Raw genomic sequence first — 26521 nt, 5'->3', positions numbered from 1 at the left:
TAACTCAGGATTCTGTTGACCTGAGGCACGGTTGCTCCTGGCAGCAGCAATCTATTCCCGAGAGAATGTTGGGCACTGAAGATGCTCCACTTAGAGCTTGTTTTCTTCTTGGCATAACTGGCCTTTGGGCAAAGAACGGCCCTTGCCTTAACTGCTGATGGTACGCATGCTGTCCAAAATTGGACACGCAAGATACAAACAAAAGCAACTGCTGAACCTTGCCAAAACAGGGTAGGACAGTCTTTCAAATTTTCCTGCTTCTAAAAATGGCATGTCAGATATTCTAGGCCTCAGTCAAAGTTAGTTGTCCCAACACTGCAAATGAGATTTTGGGTGACTGTCCAGGTAACCAGATGTTTCTGTCATTTCTTACATGGTTTGGAAGCCACTTGCTTGCACTTTCTGCTTACTAAGGTAATATTTTTCTTCTCAAGTCTTTGATGGGGTTGGTGACTAGACAGTCATGGCTAATATCATCTCATAACTAAGACATTTTAGGTAAAAGACTTTGACTTCTTAGGATAGGACAGCTATTGGATTACTCTCTGTTAGTTGCCTATTTACCTACATCCAGGACATTTAGTATGTGTGTTTCATGCTTGAAGGTTGTAGTTCTATTTTATAGATGTTATTACCTTTTCTATCTCCTGGTTGATATTTGTCCTTACTGTATATAGTTTCGTACTAGATTTAAAACCCTTTTATTCAGACAAAAGGGAAAGTGTGTGGGAAGTCATTCAGCCAATAGCTTTGAGGGTACTGGACTTAGGGGTGTGGTCGTGTGTGTGTGTGTGTGTGTGTGTGTGTGTGTGTGTGTGTGTGATCGCTTTAAAGAGAGGAGGGGCTTGCTCTCTCTCTTGGGTGGTGGTCAGAGATCTGATTGCACCTTCCAGCACCCACAGAGCAGAGGACCACGGCAGCTCTCGACCTTGTTGCTTATGAGTGTTCTCCAATAAATATATTGATATTTCAGGCTCTTGTGGATTCACTTCCTCATGCATACATAGAGCTAACATTTCTTTATGGAAAAGGAAACAACAGAACACTGCAACTTGTAACTGTGTACAAGGAGCATGCTGACAGTACTATTATTCACAGAACACTGGCCTATGACTGTGTACAAGGAGCATGTTGATAAGTACTATTATTCACAAAACACTGGCCTATGACTGTGTACAAGGAGCATGTTGATAAGTACTATTATTCACAAAACACTGGCCTATGACTGTGTACAAGGAGCATGCTGACAGTACTATTATTCACAGAACACTGGCCTATGACGGTGTACAAGGAGCACACTGGTAGTACTAATATTTATAGTCAGCATAAATTTGTTTTCACTATTATTTGGGAGTAAGTAACTGGGGGACAACTGCTCTGCCTTCTGTTGCTGTGATAAAACACCATGACCAGGACAACTTATAAAAGGAAGGGCTTATCTGGGCTGTGGATCCAGAGGGATAAGAGTCCATCGCCATATTGGTGGGGAGGTACGGCAGCAGGCAGGCACAGAAACTGGAACAGCAGTCTGAGAGCGCACATCTTAAACCAAAAGCATAAGGCCCAGAGAACAAACTGGAAATGGTATGAGACTTTTGAAACCTCAAAGCCTACCCCCATTAACTTACTTCCTTCAGCAAGGCCAGACATCATAGATCCCCAAACCATGCCAACCACTGGGGACCAAGTGTTCAAACACATGAGCCTAGGAGAAGCATTCTCATTCAAACCACCACAGGCTTATGTAGATACCAAAAAGGAAATGAAAAATATGAGGGCTACCACTTCAGGACTAGGCAAACCTCACTTTGATGGGTTATACACCAAAGCCATGGAACAGCCAGTCACATTCATTCCAGTCGTGACTGAGGTCACTGTAACCTCGATCAAGTGATTCAAACATAGCTTTAAATTCAATGACTTCACATTCATTACTTACCCCTTCATTTGGTTCTTCACACACACACACACACACACACACACACACACATGCACACGCACACGCACGTACCTCCACCTCTCTGTATTTCCCCAGATAATCAGGATTCACTGTCTCCATAAAACCAAATTAAAACACAAGAGGACATTTAGGGGCAATAAAACATTGATGGGTAGGGCATAGCAGAGATATATGAACACAAACCCTCACACTGACTCCCAGTTAAACACAAACTGCAATATATACACATCACCTCTTCTCCTCAAATCCCAAATAAAAGTGGGAGCACATTTTTTTGATATTATTTTGTTTCATTTTTTGAGACAGGGTCTCTCTACAGAGCCTGACTGTCCTAAAACTCACTATGCAAACTAGGCTGGCCTTGAACTCACAAAAATCTGCCTGCCTCTGCTTCCTAAGTGATGTAATTAAAGGTGTGTGCCACCATGTTCAGCTCAAAAATTATTTTTTTTGAATTTGTGAACATGTAAGTAAAAAAGGTAAGAGTAAGCAAAATAGTGGGTGGTGTGTCCTGTGTCTGCAGGGGCAAATGACCTAGAAGTGAACGCACTAGCCTGAAGGGCTCAGAAACACACAAACCACAGGCAGAAAGAAAAGCAAGAGGAGACCAGAGCCCCATATGCTGGTCTGTCACAATTTTGAAACACATATTTCACAGGCTAACAGAGCCCCCAAGTGGCTTTGCTTGCATTACTGTGAGACCGTCAAGAGTCCTGGTTAAGATACCACAACACTCTAAAAACTTGGAAATAGAAAATAACAGAAAGGCCAGACACTGAAAATACTATAAAAACTCTAGAAGAAAGCTGTGAAGTGGAGCGGCAGGAAGAAAACAGAACACAAAAACGGTGGTCCATGCCGAGAAAACTTTACCTCACTTCCGGACCACACCGTGAATAAGAAAACCCATCCTCGTGTAAAACCACGCAGGAACATGGGAGTGCAGATGTCCCACTTGGCTACCCATCCCTAAGCATGCCCACTGGGATTCAATTTTGTGAATATCAGGAGCAGAGACGAAGATGTCAATGCAAGGAGGGCAGGAAACCCTCAGTTATCCTCAGTGCTTTCTGGATCATGGAGTGATTCACACCAGACAGAATATCGTGTATCTAAGGAGCGTGGGAAAACCTCCACTGGTTAGAACTCTTTCTATGGCACAACAGAACTCACACTGCAGAGACACCTTATGTGTAGGCAAACAGGAAATCCTTTCACACAAAAGGGTTCGCAGTGGACAGAAATCCTATGAACGTGTTTTATGAGTAACTTTCAAATACCTAAGTAAGTATTCACTAGAGAGATACCATGTGGTACAGGAATGTGGAAAAATCTTCACTTTTTTTTCTTTTTGTACCCTTGCAAACCTGAATACACTCACACTAGAAAGAAAACGTATCTGTGTCAGCAACGTTTGATAACATGAAGGATTCACAATGGAAAGAAACCCCAGTAAAGAGCATATGAAGACTGTGTAACCACAAGCCTCTTCCAGCACTCAAGAGAATGAAGAAAACTCACTAACATGAAGTATGCAGTCTCTAGTTGCTTGTGTTCAATTCATAAGCATAAAAGAATACACCCTGGCAGAAAACCTTGAACAATGAGACAATCAGCCTCTACTTGTATTCACTGGGAACCAGTGTAGGAGGCGGTGACATGTCTTCATGAGACTTCGCCTTACTGTGAGTATGAAACCAAATCCAATCTTCTGGATCTGTTTTTTGCATACAAGACTTATATAAACATAGAAGTATTTCCTACAATGCCCTTGACACTGTTCTCCATACATGCAGATGCTCTTCAATTCCCTGCCTCCCAAAATATAAAGCAGTTAGACCCATGCATATGCTTCTTCCCCTCACTGTTAACTAACCTCCCCTTAAGACCCAGGGCTGAACTGGGGGGCAATCTTGGATCTTTTTCAGTTAGGGGAAACTCTACAGAGAAAGTTGTGAGCTCATGTCAGTGACAGGCTGGGGAGAGAGGAACAGGCAGTGAAGGGGAAGCAGGAAGAGATATAGTGTTTCTAATCTTGAAAGCATGGCTGCCCATGCAAGGACAGATTTTTACATTACAATATAACTTATACATTAGATCCACAGAGGTAAGGAATCTTGAGGGTCTCAGCAGATAGAAAATATCTATAAAGTTCACTCTTACCTGGCAAGTTTGCTGAGGCCAAGGACCTGCTTGTTAGGAAGATAACCGATGTGCACCTTCAGGGAAAGAAAATTATCAGTTAAATGAGGACCAGCACTTCTTTGTAACAACACAACTGAATATAGAAAGACCATAACACACCTACATGTAAGTTTATCACCATGACAAAGCATCTTTAAAACTTGTGAAGCAGATTCATACATATTTTCAAATTGCATGAAGACAGGAAGAGGAAACTATATAAGGACAGACTTGTCGAAATGACAAAAGTCAAGCTGGAGAGCTCCTCGGTAAAGTTAGGTTCTTGATTCACATACGAAACTCTGTCCTCTATCTAGAAAAAGGACACTTGACAAAGGGGGGAAATGACCCCATAACATGACGGTATTATCAGCAGAGAACTCCTTTAAATGGCAGAAACTATATATAAATGTCACTATCACGTGCGTCACATAGCTTTAAGAATCCCACTCTGAGCCCTGCTACACAGTTGTCTCCGTGCCCTTTTACTCTCTAAGGTGCTGGGGAGCTCCAGCATCCCGGCAGAAGAAAGAGGACACCGGCTCCACATGATGGCTCTTAAAGAACATGAATTTATGACCCAGGTTCTCTAGTCTTGTTTTTCCAAGATGGGGTTTCTCTGTTTAGCCCTGGCTGTCCTGGAACTCAAACTGTAGAACACACTGACCTCGAACAGGAGATTCACCTACCTCTGCCTCCCAAGTGCTGGAGCATTAGCATCTTAAAATGTATCAGTGGATGGATATCTAGGGTGTAAATGTTATCACTTTCTGAGCCAAGAATTGAAGTATGAGAAAACATACCTTTAAAAGGACTAATAAAGTAAGGGGCCATTTGTTGGCAGTTAACCAAATTTAAACTTCCAATACAACTGCATCCTGAATGCCAGCATGAACTAGCTTTCACATGCTTACTTAATACTGATCATACATTTACAGAGTCCATGTAGTAGTACTTAGCACTATGCTGTAAGAGTTTGAGAACTGTCTTCCTGAACAAAAGCAAAGTGGCACAAACGCGGGGATCACCACAGAAGGCAGCAAGGAAGAGCTGAGAACAGAATCAAGAACCCCGAGTCCAGCCCAGTCAGGGCACAGTTCCTTCCCACCATCTTAGAGACAAGCTTTCTCACCCCCAGTAAAAGGCAGGGATGAGCAAAAAGGTTCCCTCAACATTACCTGTGGATAGTCTCCTGGTGTGACAGAATGTGAAGTCTTCAGCACTCTGTGAACTACTTGGGTCAGAAATGTTCAGGCTAATACTACAAATCTAGTCTAGTTTATAGGCAATCCAGAGGTTCCAGGAGCAAACCCAGAAGGTTGGACAACTTACCAAGTTGTTTATTTAATTCTTATCTTTTACAGAAACATGCTAGAAGATATTACAGAATAAATAAAATCTGGGATTGGACTTACTGTAGTAGCAGTAAGTGGCTCCATAGACTATGATTGGTCCATATGGATAACTGCTGGTGCTGGCTGATGGGAACATGGAACGCCATTAACACTAGTCTTTCTGCTATTAGATATGTACACTCTTTCCTTTATAAAAGTGTTCAGAGACAGACAGACAAACAGACAGACAGACACAGAGTGTACAGATAGATGATAGATAAATATTGAGTGTACTGAATACTAAACATCAGAGGAAAGTGCCAAGTGGTGCTAGAATATTAAATATTGATAACTCCCACATGCGCCTGGGAGAGCTAATTGTTACAACCACTTTGCAGAGTCAAAGGTCAGCAGAGAGTAAGGTGAATATGGACACGCTTATTACCAATAAAGCCTCAGGAGTCAGATACTGGGTGAAAACCTGATAGACCAAAGCAATGGTGGAGGAGCACCAGCTGACCTTCTCTCTACATTGGTTCTTATTTTTAAATTTCCTTTTTTAAAAAAATAATATTTCAAGATAGGGTTTCTCTGTGTAGCTCTAGCTGCAATGGAACTCACAGAGATCTGCCTGCCTCTGCCTCCTGAGTGCTGGGATTAAAGGTGTGCACCCACTGCCCAGCTTAAATTTCCAATTATTAGGTTACCCAAAATTGATAGGGAAAAAAATTATATAAACTGTAAACAGAGAATATTAAGAATCAGTAGACAATTTTAAATATAATTATCCTAATTTAAAACTTTCATTATACATTCTTAAATTATTAGGCAACAAGAAGAACCTTACCCTTCCCACAAATGGAACGAGGTGATGCTCACACATGGAAAACATATCTATGTCCTTCACGATCACCATCTCATCATGGTCCTCATCAAATATGGCGTCATTCAGGACATCTGAGATTGGAAAAACACGAAATAGAAAAGCCAGTTTGGTTAAATACAAAAAGACAGTAAATATTTTTAAACACCCACTAAGACATAAAAATGAAAACTGCCAAGTTCCCCTTCTGAGTGAGGATTCTTTTCCTTCATGAGACATGGAGGAAGCACGTATGACGAACACTGGCTGTTCTTCCCACCCTTACACTCTCTAACACATGTGTACAGAGCTGTCGAAGAGAAAAACAGAGGCCTTAGCCCTCTGACCTCTGAGTCAAGATCTATATGCCTGTAACCTTGGCCTCTATTCGATCCAAATAGTTTTTTTACACTTCACAAAGTTATTTGGGGAAGCATTGGACTAACACTACATGGTTGCCTTCCTAAAGAAATAAATCTCATAATCTGCATGTGTATCCCTCTCGAGGGAGCAATGTTCATAGGAAAGCTGTGAACCTCAGATACATGGTCAGGCATACAAGAGACATTTCAAACAATGCTGTGTGTTAAAAGCTGCACTTAGTTAAGAGTCCCTTCCACATCTGCAAAGGAGAAGATAACTAGAGGGTGGCCAACAGAGCACTGAGCTCAGCCTGGGCCAGCAGGAGCACCCCGTTCTGCCTCCGGAAAGACAGAGGAACAGCAGCCACAGCTGCCACCACTGTGATACAGCCATGGTACTGACAAACTGGCGGATGCCCCAATACTGAACATCATGTGTCCTTGTCAAATAAGAAGAGATGTTACACAGCGGATGCTTTCTCACTTTTATAAAACAAATCCACAGATAGGAAAACCCCGATCTCAGCTTGGCAGACCAGATAACACAGACAGCAAGTGTTAACTGAAAGGATCGGGGGGTGCCCAGTCCACAGAGTCTGGGGAGGTGAGCATGGCTTTGCAGCCGCCCACAGCTATTCCCGCCCCCCCCGAAAGGCAGGCTCTGAGTCAGAGATGTGCAAATGCCCACCCCCACTGCCTGACCTTCATGGCTCTGCTACTGAGTCACGCTTGAGCCTCTGTCCCCATACAAGTCAGGTTACGTGGAGTCGCCTGGGACTGGGTGGCCAAAGAGTCACTACTGCGGCCACCAAGGATGGACATGTGTAGGGTTTAAACACACAGAACAAAAGGGGCAAGAGCGGGGCAGAGAAAACCCTCTGTCATTGTCTAAGTAAATATTCCTTCTCCAGCAGCCGTCTCCTATGCAGAACACTCTGCCCTAACCTTTGGCTGTATTTCTGAAAACAGTTTAAATATAGCTCCTTGGTATTCCTGGAAGTACTCTGAATGTCTCCAAGAGTTTAATATCATGATAAGGCCATGTACAGTTCACTAAGATCTTTAGTCACATGAGAAATATGATTGAGTGTGAACACAAAACAGTGTTTCTAAATGAACAAGAGAGGACCATGGGATGTCAGGCATCTGTTCTCTCTGGCAAAGGAAATTGTCAAAGTTCTCACAACCACACAGCACACATAAAAGTTGGCCTCACGTGAGGTTAAGTCGGAATCTGGTTCTGTCACCAGCTGACTGTTGGACCTCAGGCAAGGCACACAATGGGGGAAACCTGGCGGACGAGGCAACTCGGCCATACGCTGACGCTGGCTGCCACTGGCTGCCACCTGGGTAGCGTTAATGCTGAGGTATACACTACACTATGGCCATACGCTGACAATGGCTGCCATCTGGGTAGCACTAACTCTGAGGCACACGCTACACTATGGCCATACGCTGACACTGACTGCCACCTGGTAGCGCTAACCCTGAGGCACATGCTACACTACGGCCATACGCTGACTCTGGCTGCCACCTGGGTAGTGAGGCACACACTACTATAAGATCACTTTAAGTCGCGTTTTCGTCTTCCTGTTTTCTAGAGACAAGTCTCACTAAGTTGCCTAGGCTAGTCTTGAACTCCTAGTCCTCCCAGCTCAGCTTCCCAAGTAGCTGGGATGATAAGATTAGACCACCAGGCACAGCTCAATGGGTATTCTTTTGAATCAATCATTAAGGCCATTACAAAAACATAAAAAAGCAGTGAAATTTCAGAGTTGAGGAGATTAGTGAAATATAGTAGCTAAGTGCAATTAAAACCAAAGTCAGAAAAAAAAAAAAAACAAAGTCAGAACCTAAAGTTTGTCGTTATGCCAATATTGACTTCTTCAGTGTTAGTAACCGGACCGTGAACAGGTAAGGTTTTTTTAGAAGCTGGTGAAATTGTATATAAAACTGTCTGTACCGTTTTTGTAATTTTGTCTGAAGTCTTAAAATTAACTTCAAAGTTTAAAAAACTATCCGACAACTGCAACGCAAAAACAATGGTGTCTGACTCGGTGAAAACACAATGACCTGGTGACAGCCATCTGCCAAGTCTCTGGGTGGCGTCAGTCACTGGGAACACGAAAGGTTGCCCCTGTGCACTGCACAGCAGCACTCCGCCGAGGACAGGCCACAGGCAGTGGTGGCCTGGGAAGACAGTGTCTCCTCGCCACGAACTGGCCAGTTCCATTGTGCAGTTTCAAGAAACTGCTTAGGGGCACGTGATGGTCCTAGGGATGAAATTCTGGGGAAGGAGAAAGTATAGTAGTAGGGAGAAGATAGGTGACTTCCGGGGCCGCGGAAGTGGGAAAGGATTTGACAGGAAGAAACTTCTTAGAGTGGTTGAAAAGGTCAATATCGTCATTGTCCTAGTGGCAGCATGTGTGCGTGCATGTGTGCATGTGTGCGTGCGTGCGTGTGTGTGTGTGTATGCTGTGTGTGCACATGTGTATGCGGGTGTGTGCGTGTGTGCATGAGTATGCATGTGTGTGTGTTCATCTCAACTCACACCTTGCAGAGTTCTGAGATTTTTGTTGTTCCTTAATAAAGTTCACTTCATTTTTTCAATGTGTAACATATAAATATGTTTGTTCCCCAAAACGAACAGTAGACGCCTAAATCACAAAACTAATAAAACAATTACTTATAAAGGGTTACAAAAAAAGCAAAAAGGGAAGCAGCTACTTTAAAATTAATTTGTCGTATTTTTAAAAGAATTTTTTAAAAAATTAATTATGTGTATGGGGCAGAGTATGTGCACATGTGAATGCAGGTGCCTGTGGAGTCCACAGGAGGGTATTGGATCCCTGGGGCTACAGTTAGAAATGCTGGGAACTGAACTTGGGTCCTCTGAAGAGCAGCAAATGCTCTTAACCACTGAGCCATCTCTCCAGCCCATGTCATGTAGTTTCGACTTTGAGTTCATATAAATGTTTATATACTCAGAGTCAAACCAAAAAGAAACCTAAGTATCCTCATACGGCTTAAGGTTTTGTGTAGAACTGAGACACTAGCGTGTTGCCTTGCCTATATCCCATTTCATTAAAGCGAGCCCAGACTACAAACTTCACCGCACCCAGTCATTTTTCTTCAATAATGAAGCTTCCCAGCTATATTTACTTATGTTTGCTCCCACATATCTGAAAGCTGCCATCTGTGGGTAATAAGAACAAAGCTTTATCGCAGATTGTTTTAATTTCCTGCCTGTTATCAGTAGCAAGAAGGTAACCCTGGAAACGGGGTCCACATCACTCTCCCTCCTACTGTCTGCTAGTCACAGCCACAAAGGAAGCCAGAGCAGCCTCCTGAAGTCAAGGTTTGTCCACACCGCCACTGCACTTGTCAGTTTTAAACAATGATGTAATACGGCCCAGCGCTCATCCCTGCAGCTTTTAGCCTGCTAGGACCCCTCCTGAAAACACAGTGAGGTCGCAGCGTGAGGTTCTCTGCGCACCCTTTGAAGCAGGGGTTGTCAGACCCTTCCAGTGGTTGTGATAAAACACAAATTGCTGGATCCCATCCACACACACAGTTCTCTGTAGGTCGGAGTGGGCTTGAAAATCTGATTTCTGAAAAGATCCCAATCCTGTGATTCAAGTGTGACCCATGTTCTGAGAACTCCTGTTCTGAAGTCCCATGGCTACAAGAACGTTCATCTCTTAGACGCTCCTGCTCAAACATGTACATACATATTTCGGACAAGCAAAGACTTTTTTTGTCAGGAAGAAAGGCAAAAGGGAAGGACTCTGAGCACCAGGACACTCCCATCAGTGGAGTTTGTTTTACTGTTTTCAGTGTTTGGGGCATGGGAAGACATGCAAGGCCAGGTTTCTTCCAGCATTCGAACCTGATGAAAGATGACTTTGGAACCTTCAGTGTCCATCCATCCTAAGGAAAGATATAACAGGGTCTGCCTGCAGTTTTTAGGAGAGAAAGATAAGGGGGAGGAACAATGGGGCCCGAGGATTGAAAGGCAGGCAACACAACCCAGGGCGTTAGAACTCTTTGCTCTTGCCCAGGATTAAATCATTTAAGGTACCATCAAAGATAAGCCTATCCTGTTTGATAGAAACAAATCTGTATCACAGACCCAACTCCCCAGTGTCACTAACATCAGAGAAGCTTCCCATGCCCACAGCACTTGTGTCATTGGGCTTCCTGACTCCACAGCTACCTGTACCCAGGGAGGGGGTTCCAGGCTGCCAGAGTAGACACTCCATCCTTGCGCTTTGGCATTTCTACAGTGCCCTTGCTACACCATGCACCAAAACAAAGGTCAACACAAGACCCCTGCAGAATTAGCTTGAGGGCTTTCTAATACCTTCCACTAACAATTCGGACATCCAAAAGCCTCTGCCCTCTGTCTTAATGCACTCAGGCACTCTCTGGGATCAGCCTTCCACTGGTAATTCACACATTTATATCTCTAGCCTAAAACTGTTTAGGGCTCTCCCTTTACTCTGAGCAAATGCAAATTCTATGTATCCTCATGTCAGAATCCGTTCCGACATGCTGCATAATCAGAAGTGAGTGTCCTACAGCTAACTTCTTTAGGTACATAGATTCTATGGACCAGAAATGAGACAGGTGTTTGCCGCTGCTCCTCTTCCTTGGGGCTGGAGTCAAATATGGGCTTTGACTCACGTGTCAAACACCAGCAAGTGGTTCCTTCATGTGCTCAGGATGTTCCCAGAGAGCAGAAGCCTTGGGGTGTTGGGCTTTTTATATGGCAACTCAAAGCCCCAAAGTGGCTCACGTTCTTAAGATACGTTCCAATTAGGCCAATAGCATGAGACAGGGAATATATTAAGCACACAGTGCTTTTTGTAGTTTCTTAATTCTTCCAGGTCAGGTGAAGCAGTAGTACCACCATATGTAAAATGAAAAGGAGAAAAAGAGGCTCTCCAGGTGCACCAAGGCAGACTGTTCCATGGTTAGTTGTTTTTAGTACATAGGTGTCCATCCTGAAATAACAATTAAGAGTGTAACATAGTCAGGTGATGGTGGCACATGCCTTTAATCCCAGCATTTGGGAGGCAGAGGCAGGCGGATCTCAGTGAGTTCAAAGCCAGATTGGTCTGCAGAGGGAGTTCCAGGACAGCTAGGGCTGTTATGCAGAGGAACCCTGTCTCAACAAACAAACAAGAAGAAGAGTTTAACCTAACAATACACCATCCGGGACCACGGTGGTTTATCCTTGTCGAGCATTGGTGCTGTACACACTGCATGTGCTATGATCCTGACCTACTGGCAACAGAGGAGCTTGACACACATCAGTAATGGGGTGTCCTGACCACCAGGGATTTTGCTCCATTACGATCTCACGGGGTCACAACAGCATACATGAGCGATGCTGACTGAAACCTGAGGAGACCCAGAACTGCACATGCATCCTCTTCTCTTGAATTGCAGGACCAAGTTTCCAGCACTACACATGCTCTTGCCACAATGACTGCCAGTTGCTTCGTCTTGGGTTTGAGCTGGCTCGGTCAGCATCCTCACAACAGCTAGTTGGACACTAGGGGAAACCTCAGAGCTGGGCAACTGAGCCCCTTCCAGGCTGTCCACCTATCTCCCAGTGCCTGAGTCTGGGCAGCCCACCCACAGTCCCCTGCCATCATTACCCACTCTGCTCCTCCCACTTCTTCACCATCCTCCCAAGGGCACCAGGAACCCTGTGGGGGAGCTGTCCAGGCTCAGGTTCCTATAGCACTGAGGAATTTCTATGAAAGTAAGAATTCTTTAATCCAAATTACATTTCCTCGCTCATTATCACTTCTGTTGCTTGAAAGAGAGCTGCTGCCAGGCGTGGAGGTGCACACCTTAGTCCCAGCACTCAGGAGGCGGACATGAGTGGGGTCTCTGTGAGTGCAAGACCAGCCTGGTCTACAATGAGACTTAGTCTCAAAAGAAAAGAAAAGAAAAAGAAAGAAAGAAAGAAAGGAAGAAAGAAAGAAAGAAAGAAAGAAAGAGGAAAAAAAGAAAAAGAAAGGAAAAAATGCCATGCTGAACTATTCTATAATATATATGCAATTGAATAAAAGAATGCTTTTTTTTGTATTTTGCTAAAAATGCTTTTTCTCAGAGTATATAAAATACTTGGGTTTTTATATTTATTTTTGTGGGAGTTTATTGTTTAAGTAAAGTAATCTAGGAGTGGCACTGTTTGTCAGACCTGGCATTTATATGGGATTTTTTTTCTTTTCCTTTTTATTTTATATTTTTGCAAACTTTCCTAATATTTAAATTTTCATATTTAGATATTTTTACTTGGTGAAGCACACCTTTCTACTCATGGTCCCTGATCAATTTTAACAGCTGAGCAGCATAGCTCGGCTGACTGCTTCCTAGGCAGTCTCTTCAGCTTGAAGGGTTTGCAGGACACCCGTCAGCCAGGGACTGGAAGGACTCTGGAGACTAGAGCATACAAAGTGGGTCTGAGTCATCAACCTCCAGCAGCACGCTAGTGACCTGACAAGCAGGAGCTGGGTGTGTGACATTAACTGGAGAGGCAACTGTCCACCCAACTTTTGCTTTTGGGGGGGGACCGATGCCAACATGGAAGCAGTCCACGGTTCTTGGCCTTATATGTAACAGCAGGCTGTCGCATGTGACTGAACATTAAGTCCACCGTGGAGCAAGGACTCCTGCAGCATATTTTTACTGGGAAACAGTGTGAACAGCGAGAACAGCCACAGCAGCAGCTGCTGCAGGACTGGATCCACTGTGTTGTGCTAGCTACATGTGCTGACATTGCTTGTGCAGCCTGTAGGGAAACTGGGCTCACGGTACTAAACGATGGCGTAAGAGGCCCTGGGTAGATGATAGCACTGGTGATGTATCCCCGAGCAGTCCAGGGAGGTCCTGGGTAGACCGCACTGGTGATGAACTGGAATGGATGAACCCCGAGCAGTCCAGGGAGGACCTGGTCCTGATTGAACAACCTGGCTTGGCAGTTGTGGCCGAGTTCAGAGTCAGCGGGACAGCCACTATGAGTGACGTGGGGAGGTGCTGGCTGGCAGTGGTCGGCTACAGGGCAGGGCCCCTTTTCTACACACACTGGGTAGTGGGGTGAACATGGTGCTCTTAGATCACTGCGCTGAAGCTACATACCGTGGCTGTCACAATATTTGTAATTTATTTGAAAATCCGAACATGTACTTAGAAGATTAAATATACTAAATACAGTAGACCCATGAAGTTGACTGTGTTAATTTACTTACATATAGGTTGCTGAGGATATTTCTGACAACTTGGTAGGGGGTGAGCATCAGAATCAGGTAGCTTAGCAACACTTATAAGATGAAGGCTTGTATAAAATAGACACCGTCAGCAGTCTACTTTAATCATTTACCACTGTGGAAATACACACAAATCCATTTTTAAAGTAAATATTTGGGATGGGGAAATAGCTTAGTTGGAAAAGTTCTAGGTGTACAAGCTTGAGGACCTGGGCTTAGGGCCCTCAGAACCAATATAAAAATAAAATTAATTAATTTCTAAAAACTGGGCTTGGTGGCCATAATGGTGGCCACGATCTTAGCACTGGGAAGGCAGAGGCAGGCAGAGATCTTGCAGGCCATCTAGCCAATCAGAGAGCTGCAAGTTCAGGGACCAACCCTGTCCCAGAAATCAGACGGGGCAACCGACAAAGACACACAATGCTAACCTTGGTGCCCCACACACATGTGCATCCATGCACACAGAGTGAAACGTCCTCCAGGCGTGTGCTAGTGTAGCCCAGGCTGTACCACTTCCTCCAGGCGTGTGCTAGTGTAGCCCAGGCTGTACCGTTTGCCGTTGAACGCAAATAAACACTTCAGCATTAAATCATAACTGGAAAAGGATTAACCAGGCTGGTGAAACAACTCATCCTTGTGTAGGACGCAACAAGACCCCAGGTTCAACGCCTGACCCACAAAACTACGAACTGTTGAACCATTACGATTTCATAGCTTCCCCCATTGTCATGAGTTCGTGTTGACTTATCTGCCAATCTTGAGCAGCTCCACTCTCTAGTAAGTTGTATAACCCAGTAAAAATGATCTCTCACAGTTTGTAAATGGTTTTACTATGTATAAGACATATAACATATCACCTCTGCATTAGTCTGTTTGTTAGTCAGGCTTCCTGTCGATAGCAGATTACCAACTCTTAGACTTCTACAGGGGTCGGTACCTGACACTCGCATTGCTCCAGACAACTGTGGAGCACCACTGAACATTTTTTATCCTTGTCCTTATCCCTGTCTCAGAACCAGCAACAAGACCACCACACGAAGAGTATCCCAGTATAATGTGGGCAATTTGTCTTAATCAAGATCAGTTTATGTAATGCCTGCACTACTACAGGATGGTAAGCGAGCCAGGAACCAGGCTGGAGACTTAAAAACATGCAAACAGACCCTCTTAATGTGGCTGACAATTGAGGCAGACTGAGAAGTCAATGATAATGGCACTGGGATTTGTCTCTACTGCATGTACTGGCTTTTTTGAGGTCCTAGTTTATTTGGATGCACACCTTCCTAAGTCTGGATGGAGGGGGGGAGGGCCTTGAACTTCCCACAGGGCAGGGTTCCCTGCCCTCTCTTAGGACTGGAGGGGGAGGGGAAAGGGCTAAGTGGGGGAGTGGAAGGGAAGTGGGAGGAGGGGAGGAAGTGGAAATTTTGAATGGTACTATTTATAAAATAAGAAAAAAATTATTAGAAAAAACAATAGATAGATAGATAGATAGATAGATAGATAGATAGATAGATAGATAGATAGATAGATGGATAGATACATAGAATGACTGGGTTTGAAAAAAATGCATACAGACAGACAGAGATACCTGGACACGGGTCATCCTTGATACAAGAATGCCAACTTTACTGTGCTCCAGGGAAGCTTATATAGGGATCCTTAACTGATAGCCACGCCCTAGCTCGTAGGATTTCCAGCTGCAAAACCCACCAGAACCCACTCCCCTGCCATCAGGAACTCATGAGGGTCTCGTGCTCAGAGCAGCTGCAGGCACAGGTAAACAAGTTGTTCTGCTCAGTTCACTCCAGCAGACATAGGGTCTGAGGCAGGCAAAGAAAGTCAAGGGGCCAGGGGTCTGCAGCCCCCAACAAGGTTATGAAAAGAAACCTGTGTGAGAATCACAACTGCAAACATTTGCTAGATACGTGGCATTAAGGGGCCACGGCCAACTGGACGTGGGCACATATGTTAGTGTGTTTCAAAACCTGTTATTTTAGAGATCAGCAGAATGCTTACCAATGAGACTGTCACATCAGGGACTTGCTTTAAGGTGATTCAGTGAGGAAGGATTAGGAGGCAGGGAGGGACAAAGCAGGACAGACCTGTATTTATGTCAGCAGTCACAGAGGCCCATGATGGGGCACAGCCTCTTCTCCTTGCACACTGAAACCCTTCTGCAAGAAAGGATTTAAAATTTCTAATTCTTGGCAGGAGAGATGGCTCGCAGAGGACCAGGGTTAGGTTCCCAGCACCCACATGGCAACATCTGTAACACCAGTTCCAGAGGATCCACTGCCCTCTTCTGGCCTCCGTGAACGCTACACATACACAGTGCACAGACATAAAGCACACAAAACACCCACACAAAATAGTCTTTTACAAATAATTTTTAAATCCATAATCCTAACAAAGCACCAAATGATCTCTCTCCTTCAAACACAAATCCAAATATCCATTAAGTCCATCACTGTGTACAGCAAGCTGCTGAGAATTCAAAGAGGAGCACCCACAGTCCCTTCTTTCTGAAGATGTTCTACTGTAAAAACAAAATTCTAGTAAATCAGTATCTTCAGCCTTGAGCATAATAGCAGATTTCCCAGAGAGTTCAGATAATCTCAACTAACGCACTCGAGTTTGTCCCCGAGTGTAACTGCCACAGACTCAGCAGAGAATCTATAGCTGTCAGAACCGTCTCCCCTCACACAGGCTGGAATTAGGATCCCTGCAGTCCAAGACTCCTAATCTAGAAACCAGTAATCAGACATCGGCCCTCCTGGTCGGTTTTGGTACTGCAGTCTCATTCACCCAAACACTGAACTCAAGTAAGTAAAGGAAATGCAAATGCAAACCTGGGAGATTCTAGGATGTGGAGGAGTTTCTAAAGCCAGACAAAGCAACAGCGGGAAAAATGCAAAGAAGGAAAGAGCCAAGTAAACTAGTAAAATATTGTCACTGCCTGAAAGCCACGTCACATGATGCCCATTACCCTCTCAGCTCAGCAGGTCTCCAGCCACCACCTCGAGGCTGTGCTCCCTGTGCTGTGCGTGCCTCAGTGTCCTCTCCACAGCACAGGAAGACCGCATGCCACAGGGCAATTATGGGGACAGAGCGAGGTGACACCTGTCAGGAGCTCAGGGCGGGCTCCGAGCCCGTGAGCAAAGACAGCTAGCAGCCCCAGGACCACTGCACCCTCCACGCTGCCATCTCCCCGCGCTAGTCACAGAGCCATGTGGTCATTGTCATATGTCTCCTTCCTGTGACTGCTTAATGTTTCTCTCCTCTAAAGGCTGCAAGCTCCTGTGAGGGTAAGGACCTGATTCGGCTTCGCTCATTCTGTGCTCAGCGCTCAGCACAATTCCCGGAACGCTACAGAGAAATTAAGTGACTCTAGGCCTGGAGGTAGACATCCTTAGTCTCAGCATTCAAGGGGCAGAGGCTGGTGGGTTTCTGTGAGTTCGAGGAGAGTCAGAGCCTGTCTCTAAATAAATAAATAAAAATTCCCAGGGAATATTATGAATAAATATATCCAGTACTGCTTTGGATTGAACCCTTCCAAGAAAACCATGCTGAAGTCCTGGGTGCCTTCGGATGTGATTCTGTTGGATACAGTGTTGCTGCAGGTGTAACTCAGAGGAGAGACAGTAGAACATGAATCTACAACCACCAGTGTCCTCAGAAGACAAAAATGTGGGCATTGACAGAGACAGAGTTTGGAGTGTGGGCTGCAAACCAAGGATCAAGGATTGGATTTCACAGCCAGAAACGAGGCTATGGCATGGGAGGTCTCCAGTGCAGTTGCAGAGGGTTTGCTGGTTCCTCATTTTCAAACTTCGCCTCCAGGACTGTAAAATCACTGATGCCAACTGCTTAAACCCCCAGTGGTATTTCCGTATAGCAGCCCTAAGACACTAAAGCCAGTAGCAATGCTGTGGTGGTGGCAGGGATGAGATTGGCCCCCAGAGGCTCATCTTTAAATGCCTCCTCCCCAGATCATAGAACCACTTGGGAAGGATTAGGAGGTGTGGCCTTGTTGGAGGTGTGATACTGAGGATGTTTCAGGAGCCCATGCCAACCCCAGACCTCACCACCCCGCCTCCAACCTGCGGATAAGCTGTAAGCTTCCAGCTACTGCCCCAGCACCATGCTGGCCGGCCTGCCTGCTGCTACACTTGCCAGCATGATGGTCACGGGCTCCCCCTCTGAAACTACAAGAAAGCCCACACTTAAATGATTTCTTTTATAAATTGCTTTGTTCATGCTGTCTCTTACAGCAATAGAAAAATTAAGGCACATGTCATGCTTGTCTGTCATTTTAGAACTATGCATGGTGCCTTTACCACCTACTCAAGCCTTTCTCCCCCATTCTCATAGTGCCATCCACATAAACTGCTCTGCCAACAGCTTTCTGATTTCCCCTTTACTCATGGTTTTCTTTCTGGCAACAAATATGCTCTATTTAATAATTCACTAACCAAATTAACAACCGAAAGTATTAGTGAGTCAAGATTTAAATGAGTCACATGTCATCTGTCCATTTTGACATTTCATCTCTTAATAAGATGAACTGTTCCGTGTGCGCATGTGCACACGGCCAGAGATCCATGTCAGTTGTCTTCCTCAGCTTCTCACCTTTTATGACTCTCTCCATGAACCTGGAGCTTGCCAATTTGTCTAGACTGGTTAGCCAGCGAGTCCCGAGGATCCTCTTGCCTCTACTTCCTCAATGTTAAGATAATACAAGTGTGCCACCATGCCTTGCTTTCTTATGTGGGTGCTGGGAACCAAAGGTAGGTTTTAGTGGTTATTCAGTAAGCATTATACCAACTGAGTCATTGCCCAGGCTCATAGAGCATGTATTTTAAAACAGAGGGCATGAATTATCTTTCATCTGTGACATAGGAGGGAATAGGAAAGAATTTTATTTTGAGACTAGAACATGTACTGTTCTCCTGGAGGACCCAGGTTCAATTCCCAGCACCCACTCTGCCTAGCCCACAACTGCCTGTAACTACAGCTTCTGGAATGTGATGTCCTCATGTGAGCATTCTCTCTCTCTCTCTCTCTCTCTCTCTCTCTCTCTCTCTCTCACCCATATATACAATTAAAAAGTAAAATAAATCTCAAGAATTATATTTTTGTCTCTCTTGATGCTTCAGAGCTATCACTTTTTGGTTCACTGATGCAACCTGATCTAAATAAATCAGACACATTTGTGATTTCCGAAGGAAAACCTTCCATAATTACTGAATTTTCTCATGAAGTCGTGATGACTCTGTTTTTATAAAAACAAACTGCCCCATTGTCAGGATAAACTCTTCAGCGAGCAGGGACGACCTGCAACACGAACGACTGAGGGAGGGCCGTGGTTTACTGTCCCTGCCAGTGCCAGGGCCTCATGCTGGACTTTACATATTCTTCCTCAAATTCGGGACACTGCCGCCGTGGTCATGAGGACTCTTGGCAGTCCAGGAGGACAAGCAAAAACACAGCCATGAAGAAACGCAGCAGGGCTGGAGAGATGGCTCAGGGGTTAAGAGCATTGCCTGCTCTTCCAAAGGTCCTGAGTTCAATTCCCAGCAACCACATGGTGGCTCACAACCATCTGTAATGGGGTCTGGTGCCCTCTTCTGGCCTGCAGGCATACACGTGGACAGAATATTGTATACATGATAAATAAATATTTAAAAAAAAAAAAAAGAAACGCAGCAGAAGAGTGAAGTGTCGTGCATTTTCACAAACTCAGAAGAAGAACAACTGATGATGGGGCCGGGTAGAGCATTTGGCTAACGCCGGCAAGAGGGCTGTCACTAGTCAGACCTGGGGTAGACAACAGAGAGAAAGGACCACTCCAAAGGGCCTCGAGGAGTGGAGTAGCGGAGCTGCAACTTAATTAGTGGAGGTTCTGAATGAAAGCAACGTAGACAATGTCTTTGTGCTGTATACATGTAACCCCAGCACTCAGTAGGAGGCAGGAGAAAGGTGCCCTGCACGGCGCAGCTCAGCAAGGTCAAAACCTCACCTCTGAAAGAGAAGAGGGCTTGGTTAAACTGAAAAGAGACAGAAATGGAGAAAGAGGACTTGGTCTGAGTTAGACCAGGATCAGCCTGTGATGCGAGGTTCAAAGGGAAGCCAGCCCTGGCAGGGGTGCTGGCTTCTCCTCCACCCCACCTCCTGGCCCACAAGCTGTATCCCAGGGAGACAGCCACAGGGAGACTTGGTAACCCTGACACATGCAGTCCTGTCATGGATGACCACAGCTGCTCCCATGGAAAGGCAGTCCTGGAAAGGGGGGAAAACCTGACAGGGAAGGGTAATGGGAAAATGACCAACTCCCCAGAGTCAAGAAACAAGCAGAAAAGAAACTGAAGGAGAATGGATAGAGGGGTGATAAGAAATACCACATGGTTTCTGACAAGAGATTAATAGACAGCGTACCAAGCATACAAAAGATCTAAATCCCTTCAGGCTGTAGACAGAAGCAGGCAGATCCCTGTGAGGTCTAGATCAGCCTGGCCTACATATCCGGCACCAGGTCAGCCAAGGCTACATAATAATTTTTACAAATTCAGTTGATAGCTAGCAATAATCTTAAATAATCCATGTTTGTATTGTGGTAAATACCGATAAAATTCTTAATTTTCACCATCTATAAAGTGTGCTGTTCGTAGTATCCACAATGGGTGCAGCCACCATATCTGTGTAGCTCCAGAACATTCTATCACTGGAAAAGGAAACTTCATACACATTAAGCTGTCACACCCCTGCCCTCCATCTTCCTCAGCTGACAGACACCAATCTTCTGTCTCCAGGTCAATGGACTTCCTACTAAGAAATTGGAACGCATAGTGCTTTGGGGTCCTTACACTTCTGTAGCTGAAGCTCAGTTTATGAGGCAAGCCTGGGGCAATAGTTCTCAAATAACAGGCAAGTCTCTCTAGAGAACAATGTGGCTTGTATCAAAGCTAGAAACTCCTCTCCTTTGGAGTGATGAGACCCACAGAAGGGAGAGACTCCGCTGTCTGATGTGACAACCATCTTTGTATACCTACAAGAGGCAGAATGAACAAGGTTCCATCAGGACGCGCCTCGTTACATCCTGGACTAACAAGCACACCAACACTCCCAGATACTGAACTCACAGGAAATCCAGTGACTCCTTCCGTCTTTGCCATTTTCAGGCTCTGCATTTGAGACCCAAACTTCCACCATCAAAACAGTGAAACCCAGACTCAGAACTAGATCAAGGCCAGCTTCCTAGCACTAGGAAGTGGCTTTGCTTCCTTTGGGGCCCCACCCTTCTCAGGCTCTGATTTCCCACCCTTCCTTTGAGGTGGGGAAAGGTTTGATAGAAATAATTGTTCTTTCTGGGGCAGGTTCTCAGTCTCCCAACATCTTCGAGAAAATGGCAGGGACGGACAGGGTGGGCTACCTTTCAAAGTAGTGCCGTTTTTATTTTGTCCCCCCCCCCCCAGGAGAAATTGGTGGACGCAAAAAAACATGTCAGAAATGCACAGATGTAAACTGAACATGAGGTCATGAGGTCTTTGAGCTCAGCCAAAAGAATCAGGTTTTTGTTTTAAAATGAAGACCAACACTGCTCACTAAGCAGGCGGCGAGGTCCTCGTCATCCTCCACTTCCCCTTCACCTGCCTCAACACCCTACCTCACCAACTGCTTCCCCATCACTGGGTGGGAGAAGCTTGCCGCCTGAAAGCTTAGCCTGCTGATTTTAGTCCGGGGCGCCCACAAGCACGGAGTCCCAGGCCCACTGAACCTCCCTGCGAGTTCTCAGCAGTAGTGGGGGGGCAGGAGTTACTTATTTTATTTCTTTTGATAGAGCGAGTGTGGAAGGCTCCCAACAACAATACTAGCTCAAGAAAACCCCGCACCTCAAACTGCAGAAGCCCGAACCCAGAACTGTGCCAGGTTTTGGCAAAGTCCAAACCTGGAGTAAACCTGAGGAGGTAGGATGCAAATTACAACTCCGTGAAGAAGCGCTCTCCCCACCCCACCCCCCACACACAAGTACCTAACTTTGCTCACTGATATACAGGAAGCCTGGCTTTACCCCTCAAAGCTCTGCACTGGAACTGGCACAAGAAGCATCCCTTCCACAGGTGTCCAGGGTTCATAAGTGGGGAAGACGGGTGCTGTCTGTGCCTCATCAGTCTCTGGGCGCTCCTGTGAGAAGGTCCCACATTCTCTCCAGCCCCGGAGCTCAGGGTCAGTGGACGTGTCCACGCGAGCCCCCTCTCCCCAAGGCCCCTGGGTGCCAGCCACACGACCCAGGAGGATAATCCGCCTCAGCTAGGCGGAGGCTCCGGGGCTGCGGCTGGGTGGTGACAGCTTAGCTCGCTGCGCCAAAAGTAAGGCAACTCGGGAAAGTTCCCGGAGCTTTCCCCACTTCCTGAAGCCGCCTCCCCACGCCTCCACACCCCCCGGCGGCCGCACGGACCTGAGATGGTCTCCTGGTATCCCTTGGTGAAGAACTGCATGGCGGTGGCCGCCCTCCAGGGCGTCTTAAGCAGCCCCTGCCGCTGGGGGTCCTCGCCCAGAGAGCGCAGGATGGACGAGTAGGCGGCCGCCAGGTTGGGGAGGTTCAGCTCGTTATCCTCCTCGCTGCGGGGCCGCCCTGCCTTCCAGGCATCGGCGGGCTGTGCGCCCTTGGCCTCGGGCGGCTGGGACTTCTCGGCAGGCCGGCTGGCCCCGGGCCGCGACAGCTCCCGCTCGGGGAACCCATTGGTGCACCGGGGTCCCCTCGGCTTCTCCGCCGGCAGCGGGCCCGTCTCCATGGACCCGGCGCGACTGCTCCCGAGACACCCAGGGGTGCTGCAAGCGCTGTGGCTCAGCTTCGCCGGCAGCCGTGACCTGTGGCTGTCACCGGCACAGGGTGTCAGCTTGGAGAGAGACACTTGGAGCGAAGGGCAGCGGCCAGCTGGGGAGCCCCGCCGCGCCTCTCTTTTATGGCGGGGCGACTATGCCGGCGCCGCGAGGTGCTCTCATTGGCCCGAGCCTCTTGCGTCACGGCGCTCACCACGCCCCTTCGCCCGCCCCTCCTGATTGCCCCCTAAGCCCCGCGATTGCGCAAGATTGGCTTCAGGTTGGACCCCCTTGGTTTATGAAGGGAAGATCTGAGTCAGCAAAGCGACAGGAGTCAAGGGAGCTGGAACCTCGGGGAATAGGGACATCTGGTCCACCTCATTTTCGACCAGCGAAGGGGGCGTGGTCGCAAAAATGTTGTGGTCTGGTTGCCCTGCTAAAGATGAACTAACAGGTGACCTTGCTGGGGCAGGAAGGGTGGAGCAAATTAGCTGGAGATAAGTAACTCCAGTGCTCTTTTAAAAACATCTTTTTTATTTACTTTTTAGTTTTGTTTTATTTTGTTTTGTTTGAGATTATAATTAAGTTCATTTCTGCTTTCCCTTTCCTCCCTCCAAACCTTCCCATATACCTTCCCCCCACCTTGCTCTTTCAAATTCACAGCCTCCTTTTCTTTAATAGTTGTTACATCTGTGTGTGTTTCTAAATAAGTAAGTACAGCCTGCTCAGTTCGTATAATGCCACATATCTGTTTATGTTTTCAGGGCCGGCCATTTGGTACTAGTGTGCTCTTGCCTGAGGAAGTCTCTTCCAGTCTCAGCAGTCCTTGGTTATCTGGAGTTCTTTGTCATGAAGACGTTCCATTCATTCACCACCACCACACGGTCCATGTTCACATGCCTGTTGGTGTCATCCTTTCCTTTTGCTTTTTGAAACAGTCTCACGACATAGATCTGTCTGGCCTGGACTTCACAGTGTAGATCACCAGGCCTCTAATTCACAGTATCTGCCTGACTTTCAAGTGATGGCATTAAAGACACGTGCCCAACCTCCCAGGCTTTGAGGGCTAGAGAAGTTACGATTAGAAACTTGTGCAAGGGTTAACATGTATGCCACACAGATGCCATTCTAGAGACCCTCAGCCCACTGTCATGGCATGAGGTACAGCGATAGCCCTCCTGGGAGTCCCTCTGCCTAGGAAGACAGAGTATTTGTAGGCTGCCAGATCCCTACACCACTGTTTTAACCTCCCCTGACCCCGTCTCTCACAATGATTAGGGAAGCTTTTCTTCCATTCCCCTGAGTCTGGTGACCAGTAAGAGGACGGGGCTCCAGACATGAGAAGACACTCACCAGTCTGCAATCACCCATCTCCTGCATAAAATGTCTCCCTAACAGCTTTCCCAAGGATGTTTCTGTAGACCAGGCTGGCCTCGACCTCATAGATCTGCCTGCCTCTGCATCCCAAGTGCTGGGATTAAAGGTGTGCACCACCACTGCCCGGCCTAAGGCTTCTCCTTAGAGCAACAATCCGTTCCTCTTGTCATCAGCTGAGTTTCCCGCTGCCTCGCTTGCTTCCCTGCTGACTACCTTCCTGCCTGTGGTAAGCCTCCTGACATTTGAGGTGGCCAGACTTTGACCCTGGAAATATTGATTTGCAAGTGAAAAAGTGAGTGTTTTCGTTGACAACACATTTGTGTCTTGTGGAGAAATAGGAGGCTGATAAATTTCAAGTACAAAGATCCATTCCCCAGATGTTGGTACAAACTGAAACGTTATTGATCAACTGGACTTTTTTCTTCTTCTTCTTCTGGTTTCTCTGTGTAACCCTGCCTGTCCTGGAACTCACCCTGTAGACCAGGCTGACCTTGAACTCAGAGGTCTGTCTGACTCTGCCTCCCAAGTACTGGGACTAAAGTCATATGCCACCACCACCCAGCTCGACTGGACTCTTAACTAGTAACATATGCTTTGATTTGATTGTTTTCTTTGAGATTGAGGAAGAAAATATATAAGATAGCTTTGCTCAGTGGAAGGATTATGTCATAATTACAAAGGTGAATTTTATCAGGCAATCAAATTGGTATCTTATTTGTTTAAGAGTATCTTACGATGATTTTCCAACTTATAAACAGGTATTAGTAAGCCTACGACTGGATCAAGCAGAAGATACGCCCCTGGAATTGTCCTGTGCTAATAAAGTCTATTACTGTAGCTTAGAACTCATATTTATCGAGCATCTATTCCAAATAAACATTCAGGAAAGAAGCATGAACATGCCTTAATCTCAGAGTCCCCTAAGACTAAAACAGGAGAAATGAGGCACATAAAGACCTGACACAGAAAAAGCCCAGGTTTCTACCCCCAGCGCTGCATAAGTCAGACATGTTGGCACAAGACTATCATCCGGGCACTGGGGAAGTAGAGACGATAGGATCAGGAGTTCCAGATCATCTTCAGCTACCCAAAGATTGTGAGAGTAGCCTTGGCTAAATGAGGGCCTGTTTAAATAAATAAACAAAAGAGAAGAAATGGAGAGCATTGGCCTAGCATGCTTGGGCCGAGGCTCCATCCTGAACACTGCCAAAAAATTCTGTGTGTGTGTGTGTGTGTGTAAATATAAGAAATATGCATGTCAGCAAAACTTTTAAAAGCTAATTATTACAATTCCATATATATATCAGATATCAAATATAAATCAAGAAATGACCATCAAACTGTTACAAACATAGCTAGAGGTCACATTTAAAAAGATAACTCACATGTTTAACAAGTAAAAACAAAGATACCATGGGAAATGTGTGTGTGTGTGTGTATGTGTGTACGTGTTTTCGCACATCCAGGTGAGCAAGTGCATGCATTCATGGGGGACAGATCAACGTCAGGAAGCTTCCTCTATTTTTCTTCATCCTGTGTTTTGGGAACTCACAACTGGACTAGTCTCGCTGGCCAGTGAGTTCCAGAGTCCTCCAGTCTTCATTCTCTTTATTCTGGGATTACAGGTGTGCACTGCCACACCTGACCTTTCATGTGAGTGCCGGGGATCTGAACTCGGGTCCTCACGCTTGCACAGCAAACATTACCAAGATCTGAGGCTTCTCCTTAACCCTGGGGAGATACTTTTCAAGTAGAGGAAATATAGATGCTTGCAATTTTAAAAAAAATGTTTGGGGGCAGTAATCTTGTACCTTCCTAAAAGAAAAAAAAATCACATTCGTAAACATTAACTAATAGTTTATTCCTTAAAGAGAGTTCCTAATGAAAGTTTTATACTAAAAATTAACATTTCTTTTTTGATGCATCATCAACTTTTTTTTTTTTCCAAGACAGGGTTTCTCTATGTAACAGTCCTGGCTGGCCTGGAACTCACCAAGACCTGCCTGCCTCTACCTTCTGAGTGCTGGGATTAAAGGCATGTGCCACCACTGCTGAGCAAGTTCAACACTTTTGTTACTAATTCCCAGCACAGAGTCTTGAGATTTGTGCTATATACTGTAAAATAAAGGCAGGAAGCCACGGGGAACCTGAGTGAACATCTGGTTTCTCTTGCTTTCAGAGGCCAGTTGAGCACTACAGGGCCGCTAGTCTCTGTGGAAAGTGTCTCTGCTATGGTTTGAAGGTAAACTAACTCCCACCGGTCTTGTGCTGAGTTCTCAGCCCCCAGCTGGTGGCACTGTGTAGTGGGGCGGTGGGAATGTTAGGGCAGGAGGCCTAGC

At 45.9% G+C, this 26521-nt stretch overlaps 1 protein-coding gene across 1 annotated transcript in view; it reads right to left on the bottom strand.

The window, feature by feature from the left end:
- The window catches only part of Gch1 (GTP cyclohydrolase 1), a 30932-nt gene extending 7995 nt beyond the window's left edge, over window positions 1-22937 (bottom strand). The window contains exons 1-3 of the mRNA XM_087911986.1: window positions 22441-22937; window positions 6326-6435; window positions 4124-4179 (exon numbers count right to left, since the gene is read on the bottom strand). Of these exons, the coding sequence (XP_087768112.1) occupies window positions 4124-4179; window positions 6326-6435; window positions 22441-22777 (503 nt within the window). The 5' untranslated portion in view covers window positions 22778-22937. The remainder of the gene's footprint in view (window positions 1-4123; window positions 4180-6325; window positions 6436-22440) is intronic.
- Between the last annotated feature and the right edge of the window lie 3584 nt (window positions 22938-26521).

Source organism: Myodes glareolus, chromosome 12, assembly GCF_982192425.1.
Source record: "Myodes glareolus chromosome 12, mMyoGla1.1, whole genome shotgun sequence".
Taxonomy (NCBI): Eukaryota; Metazoa; Chordata; class Mammalia; order Rodentia; family Cricetidae; genus Myodes; species Myodes glareolus.
This window is presented reverse-complemented; position numbering and strand designations above follow the sequence as displayed.